Source organism: Cyprinus carpio, chromosome A2, assembly GCF_018340385.1.
Source record: "Cyprinus carpio isolate SPL01 chromosome A2, ASM1834038v1, whole genome shotgun sequence".
Taxonomy (NCBI): Eukaryota; Metazoa; Chordata; class Actinopteri; order Cypriniformes; family Cyprinidae; genus Cyprinus; species Cyprinus carpio.
Window position 1 is genome coordinate 22,459,410 of NC_056573.1, and position 14,461 is coordinate 22,473,870.

General features: G+C 35.8%; 1 protein-coding gene across 1 annotated transcript; it reads left to right on the forward strand.

The window, feature by feature from the left end:
* Nucleotides 1-9,450: 9,450 nt before the first annotated feature.
* On the forward strand, nt 9,451-11,825 carry LOC122147014 (fibronectin type III domain-containing protein 7-like). The gene is made up of 5 exons (XM_042767702.1): nt 9,451-10,491; nt 10,674-10,731; nt 10,852-11,094; nt 11,239-11,268; nt 11,517-11,825. The coding sequence occupies exons 1-5, from the start codon at nt 10,332-10,334 to the stop codon at nt 11,581-11,583; spliced, it is 558 nt and encodes a 185-aa protein (XP_042623636.1). The 5' UTR covers nt 9,451-10,331; the 3' UTR covers nt 11,584-11,825.
* Nucleotides 11,826-14,461: the final 2,636 nt, after the last annotated feature.

Sequence of the window (14,461 nt, forward strand, 5' to 3'; positions counted from 1 at the left end):
GTTTAACCAGAAACACAGGAGAGTTTGACCCTGACAGGTAGACGTCTCATCTGGCCAAACTGCATTTTACTACTAACTAATGATGTCAAAAAACTAGAATGCTCTTGTTATAATCAACAAGACTGTTTAAATTATAAGTTTGGGAAAGTAAATTCCATCTTCACTATTGGCTCCAAAACACCATTAAAATGTTTTTAATTTAAAGTTTTGTTTTGTGAAACAAAATTCCTACACGGACACAATTTATACTTATTATATAATATGTTTTATATGTAAAACAAATTTCTGGCATATACTGTATGCATATGCCTTTAAATAAAAACGTTTCTTAAAATGTTCACAAAACCCATTCAATGTGTCCAAACATTTGACAGCCAGTGTAAGTGTAATTTGACTGATTCCTTTAAGTCTGAAGTCTTGTCAAAACAGGAGAATGAAACTGTTATAGGTCACAGGGTCAACCTACAAGTGCTGTATCTTCACATTTGTGTTTAAGGGAGGTTGAGGGGCAGATTTTCAGGATAGGCATGCACCTTTAAGACATTAAAGAGCAGATTGAAAGAAATGTCTGCAATATTTTCTATCCGATTTCATCTTCCACTCCCTCTCCTCCACTTTGTGAAGACATCCCTCTCTCATTACCCCATCCATCACTGCATGAGACAACACACACACCAGTCTACATTTTAAGTGATTTTCCCTCATTCATTCATTTATTTAATCATTCATATACTGTACACACAAAATGACAAGTTTAGCTTGTGCCAGTTCTGCTTAAAGGAATAGCTCACCCCTAAAATTGGACATTTTACTGAAAGTTTACTCACCCTCAGACCATCTAAGATGTAGATGAGTTTGTTGGTTTATTGGAACAGATTCTGACAAATTTAGCATCTAGCAATGTAACAGCTCATAAAAACATCACAACAATCCACAAGTGAAAAGCTGTGTGTTTGTAATAAACAAATCCATCATTAATGCAATTTAACTTTAAATCATTGCTTCTGGCCAAAATATCCAAAATAGTGCATAATTCATATTTTTTCACTAGGGAAAGCAATATTATACATAGAGTACTCATATTTTAGCCAGAAGCAAGATAAAAATGTCTTTTTAATACAGACATGCAGCTTTTCACGTCACAAAATGTTAATTGATGAGCTGGAGTTGTGTGGATTACTGTGATGTTTTTGTCAGATGTTTGGATTCTCATTCTGACAGCACTCATTCACTGCAGATTATCCACTGGTGAGCGAGGGATGCAATGCTAAATTTCTCCAAATCTGTTCAGACATTTTTATTTGGGATGGACTATTCCTTTAAACAACTCCTGTTGAGAGTCTGAAATTATTCATGCTCATGTGTACACACAGTGAAGCTGATATTTGTGTGTGCCTTAAATCCATTTGCATGGCTTGTTTTGCTATGTAATGTGAGAACTGAATGACTTGGCCGTGGTAGGTTTAGTGGATGCTGTGGCTGAATGAAAAGCATGTGTCAGGTCTTCAGCCTCTCCTCTGTCAGACACAACATGGAGGACAATGATGATGAAGAGACCAGTGAAGATCACACAGCTGATGGGCTTTTTCCCAGCGGCACAGGAAACAGCTTCTATCATGTATCACAGTACAGCCATGTTTTATTCTTTATCTGTGTCTACCTACCCATAGGCCACATTCACACTATATTGTTTTGGTAAATAACAAATGCACCTGAATGTAGAACTAAATTACCTGTATTCTCATTTTGTGTGTTTACAAAATAGAAGAGTCACTCTTAAACCAGATAAAATAATTAAACTGAATCAACATTGCTAAATGAAAAACACACAATTCTACTTCGATATTTTAGTGTCTAGCTACTTTCTAAGAAATGTATCTGGGGCGGTAATCAAAAGTTTGCAGGTTCAAACTCCACAATCCAAATACAAATACAAAAATGCCAAAAACACACAACAAAATTACCAGAACCATCTAAAATTGGAATTAAAACAGAAAAAATAAATAAACATTAAATATTAATAAAAACTGTAATAATATCTTAATTATACTGAAATAACACAGGCATAATTGCAAATAGCCCTCAGATGAGTCTGTGTGGTCTTGTTGCGTTAACCCAGAAAATTAGATATATTTAGTGATTTGTGTTGTATGCTACTATTGCTTTATTGCATTGCGCTAACAAAAAAGAACCAAAAGGAACATGGTACAATGTTTATATATGCAATTTTGAATTTCTGTAGAGTATTGTGTAAATCGTCATTGAACCATGGTACAGCCACATAACTTTTTGTAAGCATAATGCAAGTCCTTTGTTGCATTAACACTGAACATTTTTAGGTATAATAGTGCATTATCAGACATTATCAGAGTATCAAAAATCTAAAACTATTGTAAATATAAAAAAGAACCTTGTTTTTAATGGCTGCTGTGATCATTCCTCTCTCAGGTATGAAGGGAAGATTAGAGATAATAAAGTCTCCTTTACTGACCTTCTCCTTGGAATTTTCATCAGCCAACCACAGACAAAACACAGGTAACACACACACACACACACACACAGCAACAGGATGAAATGGAGAGAAAGAGATTAGGTTTGTCTGTGAGAAAACAAATCTGTTGCATGCAATAATGTCAATAACGTCAATGTCAGTTGATAAGGGTATAAAATGATCACATTTCCTCATGGACTGATATAATTAACAGGGTCAGCATTACATTTTGGAGATAAACAGAGTAAATAAGTTTTGTTGTATGTTAGATACAGTACAAAAACTTCCCCAAAATCAAAAAGTCCCCCAAATCATTCTTGTTTTTGAGATGCTGTGGATTTTTTTGGTAGTACTTATATTGTTGAAGGTATTTGCTGTTACCGCGTGTCACTTGCAGCAGGTATGGGTTGTTCCTTTAAAGGACATAATGCCAGAGAGAGTGTTTTTGTTCTTTCAGAGCTTTTTAAGTCCTGAAACTGACAGTGGCTTTGACAGTTTTGACTTGAGCTGGCCAAACACAGGACTGTCCCAAACACCTTCTAGTGCTGTGAGGTAAATGCGCACACAATGGCAGCTAGTGCTTTAAAACAGGGAAGCAAATATGTCAATTATCAAAGGCAAAATATTTCATTTTGGTGTCTAGTATGTTACTAGTGTAGAAATAAACAGTATATGTAATATTCACAAATTGGAATGCCAAAAGATAAAATTATAAATGCTGAACTAAATGTGCTTTTATATTCAGATTAGAAATTTTGTCTTATGAAAGATATTCTATAGCAGAGCTGACATTTGAAAAAATGTAACATTTTTCTGATTTTCTGTTCAGTTCTGTACTCTCTGATGATGTCATCAGCATGGCAAATATGAGCGGTTCAGACAGTGAAGCCTCCCACTCCAATGTACAAACAACTACATCAGAGGGGGCCTGTGCAGCCTACAGTTAACCACCTGGAATATGAACAGCTGTGTACACAAGCCATGGAAGCAAGAAGCATTACCCAGAATGCACCTGTTAGAGTTCTAACAGAGGATGACACATCAGTAGGTGGCGCCACTGCCATTCCTAACCAGGTGACTAACAGAAGAGATGTTCAGCTGGGAAAGAGCCATTCTGCAAATAAAATGCACTCGGCATCACGCTGCTCATGCCACAAGTATTAAAGGAAGTTGTTTATTGTTACCTGCAAATTGTTAGATTAACCATAATTTCCATTTTGCTCTTCACAGTAGTGAGGTTATCCTTGCACTGCAGTATAAGGTGTTGCACCTCAAGAGGGCACTAGAGGAGAGCCTTGGGCCCCTGCCTCATGACAGCAAGAAGACTGATTATTCGAATGGCAGGTATCCATTGGAGAGGAAGCATAAGGGACAGAACAGAGGCGCCTCCCGCAGGTACTTCAAGTTTGGGTCCTATAAATGTCCAACTAAACCAGATTTTTTTCCACAAATTTTTGGTTCAAAAAAAACTTTTACTTATATTTTAATAATCAAAAGAAAATTTTTTTTTCTTAGTGTGAAGAATAATCTGATGACACTATAAAGAACCTTTAGTGCAATGGAAAAGTTACACAGTCTTAAAAAATATCCCAAAAGGGAATTTTCATAGCGATGCCATAGAAGAACCACTTTGGGTTTCCCGAAGATTCTTTCAGTGAACAGTTCTTAAAAAAAACATTGTTTTCTTAGTGTGAAAAATATATATATATATATTTACTGTAAATAACCTTTAGTGCAATGGAAACATTCCATGGATGTTAAAGGATCTTCACAGATCCATGATGCCAATAAAAAAAAATCTTTATTTTTAAGGTTTGCAAACCTAATATGCACTCTCACTATACCATCAGACGTATTGGTGTTTGTTAATGTCTATACAGTGAAACTGAAGTTAAGGGTATTTGTGTGTTGTCAGTCACTGACGGTGAGGATTCAGATCACACCACAAGTTTCCAGAGAGTCTTCAGTCCATCACACAGACAAATACGCACCCGCTTCAGTGCTGACAAGAGCTCACACGACTCCAGAACTGTATCCAAGGGTATGACTATACTTTTAGCGAAATAGTATTTTGCTGTAGTTCAGTATGTAGTGAGTGAGATAAAGGTACTCTTATCTCAATGGTCACAGCCTCAGTGGAGAGCTTTCCTTTGGACACATCTCAGTTCAGCCAGTCTGAAAGCCAGCATTGGGCCAAATATCCCCAGCACTGACACTGAGCCAACCAACAAAAGTGCCAGCTACAGAACTGCAAGTGAGGAACCACTTTAAAACCTTCTAACTCTGTATGTCATATACACTGAAACGGAGTAAGAGTGTCCTTTGTTGTTTCAGTGGGAAACTTGGGGTATATCTTCTTAAACAGCACAAAACTTGCCCCTTCTATTCCTGCTCATCCTTCCCATAAGCCTCTGCTGCAGGTCAACTATGGCCCCTCCTGTAGTCTACATACTGGGTAAGCAATTAAGCAGTTAAATGGCAAACAAACTATTAAATACGCACCCAACAATGAATCATTATAGTCAAACACATCATATTACCAGAGCACAAATGCATCTTGATCTGTCAAGGTTAGATCATAGTCTAATAGATCATACAGTAAACTGTACACATAACCCTTAATTGACAGTAGCATTTGACTTTGAACTGGCTGTTTTCCCAGATTTAAAGTGTGAGATCAAGTGTCAGAACCAGTGTCCACTAAGAGACACTCAATCTGACTCAGCGCTGCTTCCCTGTAATGTCTTCTTTCAATGGATCTCACTGCTGACCAGTGGAAGACGACACCACACCAGCAGAGTCAGTTTAGACTGTCATACAGCTAACATCCACACAACAGAACAAGGTATAATTTAGTAATGCAAACATTTTGAATTTAAGGGAAAATGTAATTAAAAACTTTACAACGTTGATTATTTACAATATAATTCCAGCATAACATAGTAACATATAGTTAATGTATGCATTACTGTTCAGAAGTTTGGGGGTTGTAAGATTTTTGTTTATTCAATAAGGATGTAAAGATGATAAAGATTTATAATGTTACAAAATATTTATATTTCAAATAAATGCTGTTCTTTTGAATTTTCTATTCAACAAAAAAATAACTATTTTCACAAAAACATGAAGCAGCAGAAATGTATTCAACATGGATAATAAATGTTTATTGAGCAGCAAATCAGCATATTAAGATGATTTCTGAAGGATCATGTGACACTGAAGAAAATACCAATAAAAAATAAAAAAAAACATAAAACAACCATAACTGTCAGACACAGACGAGGACACAGAGGATTCAGTGCAATAGTGTTTAATGATATTCAGAGGTTTCAGACACAGGTGAATCTTGACACGTAGACAATACAGTGGTAATACAACTTTCCTTTGAGGTGATGGTGATACAGATGGTGACTCTGACGAAGACGATGGGAACAGGTAGGCAGAGGAGGATGAAGAAGGTTCAACAGGTCAGGTAGGTTCGACGAAGGGCGTTCAGGTAAGTTGGGAGATCGGTGCAAGACCAGACAATGGGTGATGGTGACGGAGGGCTTTATATGTGGCACTGGTGACTCCGCTCCGCCCGCCCGGTCGTGAGTAGACAATAAATATCTCGCTCAAGGCCTTGTTTGAGGGCCAGTGGCCATTGGGGTTTCCGAAAAAGAACTGAGTAACTGTACTTCTCCTAAAGAACGAAGGGAACCAGGTTGGGGCCGCAGTGTGTGATGGCTTTCCACCTTATTTAAATGATACAAATCTTTTGTGGAAACATTTATACCTTTTAATACTAAAGTATTTCCTGTCACTTTTGATCAAGTTTATGAATATTTGCTTTATTAATAACTTAAAAAACACATACGTAGTACACTTTCTTAGTTCATAATGTGAGTAAATGACATTGATACCTTTTAATTCTGAAATATTATCTCATGTAAGTTTATTTTTAAAATTCAATATCTTGTGTATTTGACAGACAATAGAACAAACAATCCTGAACAGCCCATTATTTGGCAGAGTGCATCTTTGTGTCTATCATCAAGTGTATTGTGTACTGGACCTGATAGGTCCAGTTTTCCTCTGTGACAGAGGGAGGGGGTACACGTGAACGCTCAGGACTCCCAGAACAATAAAACACCTGTTGGACGGTAATAGAGAGGAAAAAACAGAACTTAAGTCTCAGCCATACATGCAGAAATACAGAGTCAAATCAGAAGAAGAAAGTGTGCCCTAAAGGCAGCTGATCAGCACCAAATTTGAGGCATGGAGGTGAAATATTTACATCTTTCTAATATCATCTTTTTGATTATTACCATGCCACAGGTAAGAATAGAAATTTGGCTTTCTTTATGCATGCAGTAAATTAAGGTTTGGGTAAACCTATACTTGCTGGAAAAGAGTTTGAAAAATGCATTGGGATTCAAACAGTATTGTAAAAACAGATTATTTGTAATGCATAAAACAATAGTCCTTTTTATTATACTACTGTCATGTTTGCACTTGTGTATATTTTCATGTCGGAAATAAGGAAAAATAGCTCTGGATCTAAAATCTGTGCTGACTGATACTCAAATAAGCTTCCTTGGCGCTAATGGCACATAAAATACTATATGACAGCGTAATAGCTTAACATCAAACAATCAAATAATCAAAGAATTCACAAATTCTAAAAATTTAAAAAATAAAAAAAAACAATTTTCTGCACTTAATCTACAAATATGAAAGAAAACAAAAACACAAAATGGTAGGAGATCTTTATTATTTTTATATTTAATATTTTGTGTCATTCCATGAAATGGGTACATTTTGTCTCCCTTGTAAACTGTAAAAGATTACTTTAACCTGATAACCTAATAATATATGTGTGTGTGCACATATACAGGTGTATCTCAATAAATTAGAATGTTGTGGAAAAGTTCATTTATTTCAGTAATTCAACTCAAATTGTGAAACTTGTGTATTAAATAAAATTCAGTGCACATAGACTGAAGTAGTTTAAGTCTTTGGTTCTTTTAATTGTGATGATTTTGGCTCACATTTTACAAAAACCCACCAATTCACTATCTCAACAAATTAGAATATGGGGACATGCCAATCACCTAATCAACTCAAAACACCTGCAAAGGTTTTACCTGAGCCTTCAAACTGTGGTCTCTCAGTTTGGTTCACTTGGCTACACAATCATGGGGAAGACTGCTGACCTGACAGTTGTCCAGAAGACAATCATTGACACCCTTTACAAGGAGGGTAAGTTTTGTAATTCATTTGGAAACCAAGGTCCTAGAGTCTGGAGGAAGGGTGGAGAAGCTCACAGCCCAAGTTGCTTGAAGCCCAGTGTTAAGTTTCCACAGTCTGTGATGATTTGGGGTGCAATGGCCCATCTGCTGGTGTTGGTCCATTGTGTTTTTTGAAAACCAAAGTCACTGCACCCATTTACCAAGAAATTTTGGAGAACTTCATGCTTCCTTCTGCTGACCAGCTTTTTGAAGATGCTGATTTCATTTTCCAGCAGGATTTGGCACCTGCCCACACTGCCAAAAGCACCAAAAGTTGGTTAAATGACCATGGTGTTTGTGTGCTTGACTGGCCAGCAAACTCACCAGACCTGAACCCCATATAGAATCTATGGGGTATTGTCAAGAGAAAAATGAGAAACAAGACCAAAAAATGCAGATGAGCTGAAGGCCACAGTCAAAGAAACCTGGGCTTCCATACCACCTCAGCAGTGCCACAAACTGATCACCTCCATGCCATGCAGAATTGAAGCAGTAATTAAGGCAAAAGGAGCCCCTACCAAGTATTGAGTACATGTACAGTAAATGAACATACTTTCCAGAAGGCCAACAATTCAATAAAAAGGTTTTTTTTTTTTTAATTTTTTTTTTATTGGTCTGTTGAAGTATTCTAATTTGTTGAGATTTGTTTGTTGAATTGGTGGGTTTTTGTAAAATGTGAGCCAATATCATCACAATTAAAAGAACCAAAGACTTAAACTACTTCAGTCTGTGTGCACTGAATTTATTTAATACACGAGTTTCACAATTTGAGCTGAATTACTGAAATAAACGAACTTTTCCACGACATTCTAATTTATTGAGATGCATCTGTATATAAAAATCAGAATTGACAAGGCGACAACTTTATGGAATGACCCGGTTGTGTTTTCATCGTGTAGCCTATCAATGAATTGTAACAGTATTATGATTATTACACTATCCTAACTGCTTCTCTCTCTGCAGACATCACGTTATCCGTGTTCACCGTCACCTCCAAAAGTATGACGGTCCTTTCGAGCGGACATACAGTCGGGAGCACGTAAAATCACCGCCGCACCGAAAAACTCCCCAGAGCGGTAGACCCTCTTGGAGACGACAGGTAGACTGACCTTTGTGTCGTTGGACAAGCTGCCATGATTAATTATAAAAGAAAAGTTCAATACAATAAGTTCAAGGAATTATAGTAAATCTAATAAAAATAATTCACATTTTTAATTTAATTTAATGGTCAAATAGTAAGGATATTGTATAAATTGTATTAATTCATATATAATTGTATTAATTTGTAAAATAAATAAACTATTAACAAATTAAACGACTAATTAAGTATCACGTAGCCTTACAACGTTGAACAGCAGTCTTGATTTACTAATTTATCTACAGGATGTAATGTAACATTATAGTCAAGATTGTGGAAACCAAATGTAAAAAACACTTTGAGCCACAATCTTTACGAAGGGCACTTTACAATCTATTTATGCATTTATTTCTGTGCGTGTATGTTTGTTTGTTTGTTTGTTTGTTTATACAAAATAAATGATTAATTATAATTAGCATTATTATTTAAAAAACAGCGCTTTCATCTACCCTTACAAAATTAATTAAAATATTTTTTTTTCTAGAAATTTAGCTATTGGTTATTTGTATATTGTAATTTCATTTATTATTATAATTATGATGTTTTTGAATTAAAACAATTGTGCTAATCTGTGATTATTAATCAGTTTCAGTCAAAAAACAGTTAAAAATACTTTACTGATTTAATATGGATTATGGAAAATGTAGCCCTCAAATCCACACATAACACTATAAAGCTCAAATAAGTGTACCTTATAGCTTTCCAACCAAGACAGACATTTTTATGTAAAGCTCATTTACTAAAGATCACACACCATAGAATAGAAGGAAACTTGAGCACTGTTCCCTGTTTGGTTGACAATGAGTTGGTATTTAAAACCTGTAACAATAACACAGTATTGTTTACTCCAGGTATTATGCAGAGTTTGTACCACTGGCTCAACCAACTGTTGATGGTAACGGCACCTTTAGATGGACTTTATACCCAAAACTGAAAACCATGAGAATTAGGCTGTCGCCTCTCCCCAAGGAATGGCTTTGACGTAACATAAGGGACGGGTTTCCTGAAGTTTCATTTATAACAGAACTTACACTTATCTCATTTCACCCAACACACTCGCTGCACACAAAAGAAAGAAACTCATATAGGTTTGGAATGAAATGAGGGTGACTAAATGATAAAACAATTTTCATATTTGGATGGACTATCCATTTAATTTGGACAGGATTTTTTTCAGTTGTAATGATTGAAATACACCACTAGGGGCAGTAATTGCTTAGTCTTTGCCTGTGCTGATGCGCTTGCTGCTTTGTCAACTTTTTCTTTTCCTTCTGTCTTTTATTATGCTAATAAAACTAAGTTATTTAAAGTGTTTTTTTTCTCTCTCTTTGCAGTTTTGGTAGCCCCAGATCTGCTTTCCAGCTCCCTCAGCAGTGACATCACTGTGATAGAGTGGAATCCAGTGGACAGCGCTGTGTTATACAGCCTGGTCATGGCCATGGTGGGTTCAGACACACAGGTCAGACTCAACATGACTCAGACCAACGTGACCTTCACTAACCTTCAGCCTGGCACCACCGACAGCATCAAGGGCAATGCCTGGGATCCTGATGGTAACCAAGGAGATGACATCACCATCTACCAAATCACACGTAAGGAATTACTCGCTTATAGTATTCCGAACAGAATGTGTTCTCACAATGCATTTCTCAAACCACTTGGCAACTATGACGGCTTCTCTTGCTGAGAAACCTGGAAATGTGGAAAAATGTGCGTTCCCTTTAAATTCACAAATTTCCTTCACTTTCTCTCTCTGTCCCACTGTCCTCTACAGGTCCTCCTGTCCCAGGAGCTGTGCAGGTTCTGTTTACGCCAAGTCGCTCTATCGAACTGTCAGTGTATTGGCCTTTTTTTCTATCGATTTTATATTTTAAAACCAAACTTCTTTTTTTAAAAGTACTTGTGCACTTTCTTTAAAATAATAATAATAATAATAAATATGAATTTATTAGTCTGAGACTCTACAGGATGGATAACAGCACTCTTCGGGTGTACTGGTGCTCTTCTCCCGGCCTGTACAACTACACAGCTGACCTGTATGGCACCAGATCCAACTACACCTGCAGAGCGACACATGGGGCAAATGGATGTGACATCTCCGAGATCCCGTGTGGGGAAGTGTACACTGTCGTTGTCGCTCCCTTAACACAAGAGGGGGTCAAAGGTCACATACTGCCCCAGAAAACTCTACTCGGGTACAAGATGATATTGTTTTATCTTTATCTCATTTTAATTTTGTGTAATGACATACAAAATAATTAAAAATATATATTTTTTTAGACAAGAGACTACAGGCAAACTGTATATGGACTGATTTCCATGTTTCCTTGTCTTTTCAGTCTTCTGTTTTGGAAACATCGTGGGAATGGGTGTGTATTCTAATTGAAACTCATCTAGAACCCGCTATTTTTTTTTCTTAAAAATGAATATGATATATTAATATAACAATTATATATGAATATTTTTAAAATATACACATTTAAAACAATGAAAATATAATAAAATATAACATATAATAAAATAATTCTCCTAAGCATGTTCCTTTCCTAAAACCTTATTATAAGTGACTGCACATAAATTATGACCGAATGTTTACATTTAGTGTGATTGCACACAGATGCAGAGTCTCATGGGACAGACTTACTCAGGGCATTCGAAACTGGGGGCCTTTGTGTCCATCATAAGATAAAGCGTATCATGTCAACATATGGACATGTTTATTGCTGTACAGCCTGTGACAATAACTCAAATACTCTTGGGACTCCAGATGCGGATCTCAATCAAATCGTCTTCAGATATGATAAATGATAAAGTGTTTTGTTACAAATAAATCTTATAAAGTCTGTCTGAATGTCACCTGAAAAAAATCTAACTAAATTTTAAAGGAAATCCTATTTAAGACATTATTTTAATGACAATTAAATACTTCCCCTTATATGTACAATTTTATATGTGTATATATATATGTGTGTGTATATGTATGTATATGTGTATAGAAATAAATTAAAATAATATAAAACAAAAGTACAGTACATTTATTATACTACATTTAATTGGTGATTTTAGATTTGAGACACACACACACACATATATGTGCGTGCGTGTGTGTAGCATGGTCAAGTGATGAGATGTGGCGTGAAAAAAAGACAAAAGAATTAAGAGAATGTTGCAGGATATTGTCTTTGATGTGATATGAATGATGTATAGGCCATATACATTTCAGTGTATGGGATCAAAGTTGGACCGCCCACAAATGTCCGGTTCTCACGTCTTTTTGTCTTCTATCAAAGGGCACAGATGAAAGAAGATGGTTCTATGACGTCATTAAAAGAGACAATAGGCCATTCTCTTCTCACTGCTTTCATCTCGCCACATTTATATACCGTTTTCCAGCAATACCTATAACAATTGGCTCAATGGAAATATATGTATCTTTAAGATCTTTAAAATGTGAAAGCAAAAATATGTATTTTTCAATCAAATTGTTAACCATTTCTAAAAGTGTGATATTTTAAACATTTATTTCCTTTGTATTATGAAGTTTGCATTCATACTTTAATTATCTCATACTCAAAGCATGTCATAAAGCCCAAATGTTTACATGCTCAAAAAAAAAAAAAGAATAAGTAATATCATAATGAAAAGAAAAATGTCTTTGTTAATGTAGCGTAATGATTTGAACAAGACTAAGCATCTGTTGGAAGTCCCCTAAGCAGCAAGTCTCCAAATTAGTGGATCAGTGTGTTTTATACAGGGCGGACCTCTTCCGAACTAGGATGAGAAATCTGAACTGTTCAGTATCCGCCTCAGGTCATATGTGTCCTTTGGACAATATATTACATTGGATTTGCAAAATATGTATGTTTACTAACGGCCTACAGCCTGAGAAGAGCGTTGGTAGAGCATTGCGTTAGCAGTGCAAAAGGTTGTGGGTTTGATTCCCAGGGAACACACATGGTAAGAAAATGTATAGCCTGAATGCACTGTAAGTTGCTTTGGATAAAAGTGTCTGCCAAATGCATAAATGAAATGAATATTAAATGAATGAAGCATTACATATTGAGAATATTTTTATTTACATTTCAGTTTTCTTAAAGATTTTTCAATATATTTTTTTCCCACTATTTGCTATTTATGTGCATGTTTTATGCCTGCTCAAGTTAACACATGAATTCTTTAGATTGACTAAATGTTTAATAATATTACATTTATTTGACAATTTAATTTGCATAATTTTACTAAAGTGTTCTGTTTAAGAGACAGGTCTGAACAGTCAGAACTTTGCAAAAAAAAAAAAAAAATACCAAAAGGTTTCCGTCTCCAATGCACAGTCACAAACCACGTTTATCAGTTGATGATGTAGAAACTTTCTCTTTCTCTAGCAATGAAGATCAACACGAGACTCTGCTTATTTTTTATCTATCTAACAGCACATGTATTTTAATGTTAATGTTTAATTATATTATAAATGAAACCCAGATGGGAAACCTAATCATTTTAAGATGCAAAATACCTTAAAGACATGGCATGACAAACAAAAGAAACAGATCCACATCACGAACATGGAAATCCTGATCTGTGTTTTCATCTACTTCATGAAAGACAACACAAAAGAAGATATTATATTCGATTACATAACACCATATTTAGTGGAACTTCCTAAGATAAGCATTACTGTTATCAATACTGGATTTGAACACACCCTGAACCATAAATATTCAACTTCAGTAACTTATCCGGCGCCATCTGTGCTACAGGTGAGTGGTCCCTCAAATCAGATGAAAACCTTCCACAGATTTACATTGAAAACCAGACCCAGTTGGCAGTCACCTAGAAAAGATACCTCATAACATGTAAAAGCACCAGGAACATCCTTGCAACCATTTATCAACATCGTAATAAATAAATGAATAAAATGTTGTAGCCACAACATTCTAACATTGTGGCAGTTGGTTTTGAATGGGCAAGAACCACTAACCTTTTCTTTAGAATAAACAAAAAAATAAAGGTTACTGAAATTAATCTAGATTTTTACATTTTCTGAAGAAATTGTAAGTAGTGCTACAAGCAAAATGGCCATTTTTATAAGTGACGTGACATACAGCCAAGTATGGTGACTAAGATACTCAGAATACCCATACTCAGAATTCGTGCTCTGCATTTAACCCATCCAAGTGCACACACACACACACGGTGAACACACACCTGGAGCAGTAGGCAGCCATTTTTATGCTGCGGCGCCCAAGGAGCAGTTGTGGTATTGTCAGCCTGAGACTCGAACCCACAACCTTAGGGTTAGGAGTCAAACTCTCTAACCACTAGGCCATCTGGGTTTCATTTATAATATAATTAAACATTAACATTAATGTGCTGTTAGATAGAAAATAGGCTCGTGTTGATCTTCATTGCTAGAGAAAGAGAAAAAGGTGTCAGCAAAATGCATAAATATAACAAATACATTGCTGATAGATACACTGATATGACAGAGAGATACAGTACCTATGTGGGCAGACTGTGAGAAAGACCTGTCATCATCTTACATGAACATTAAAACGTGGCTCA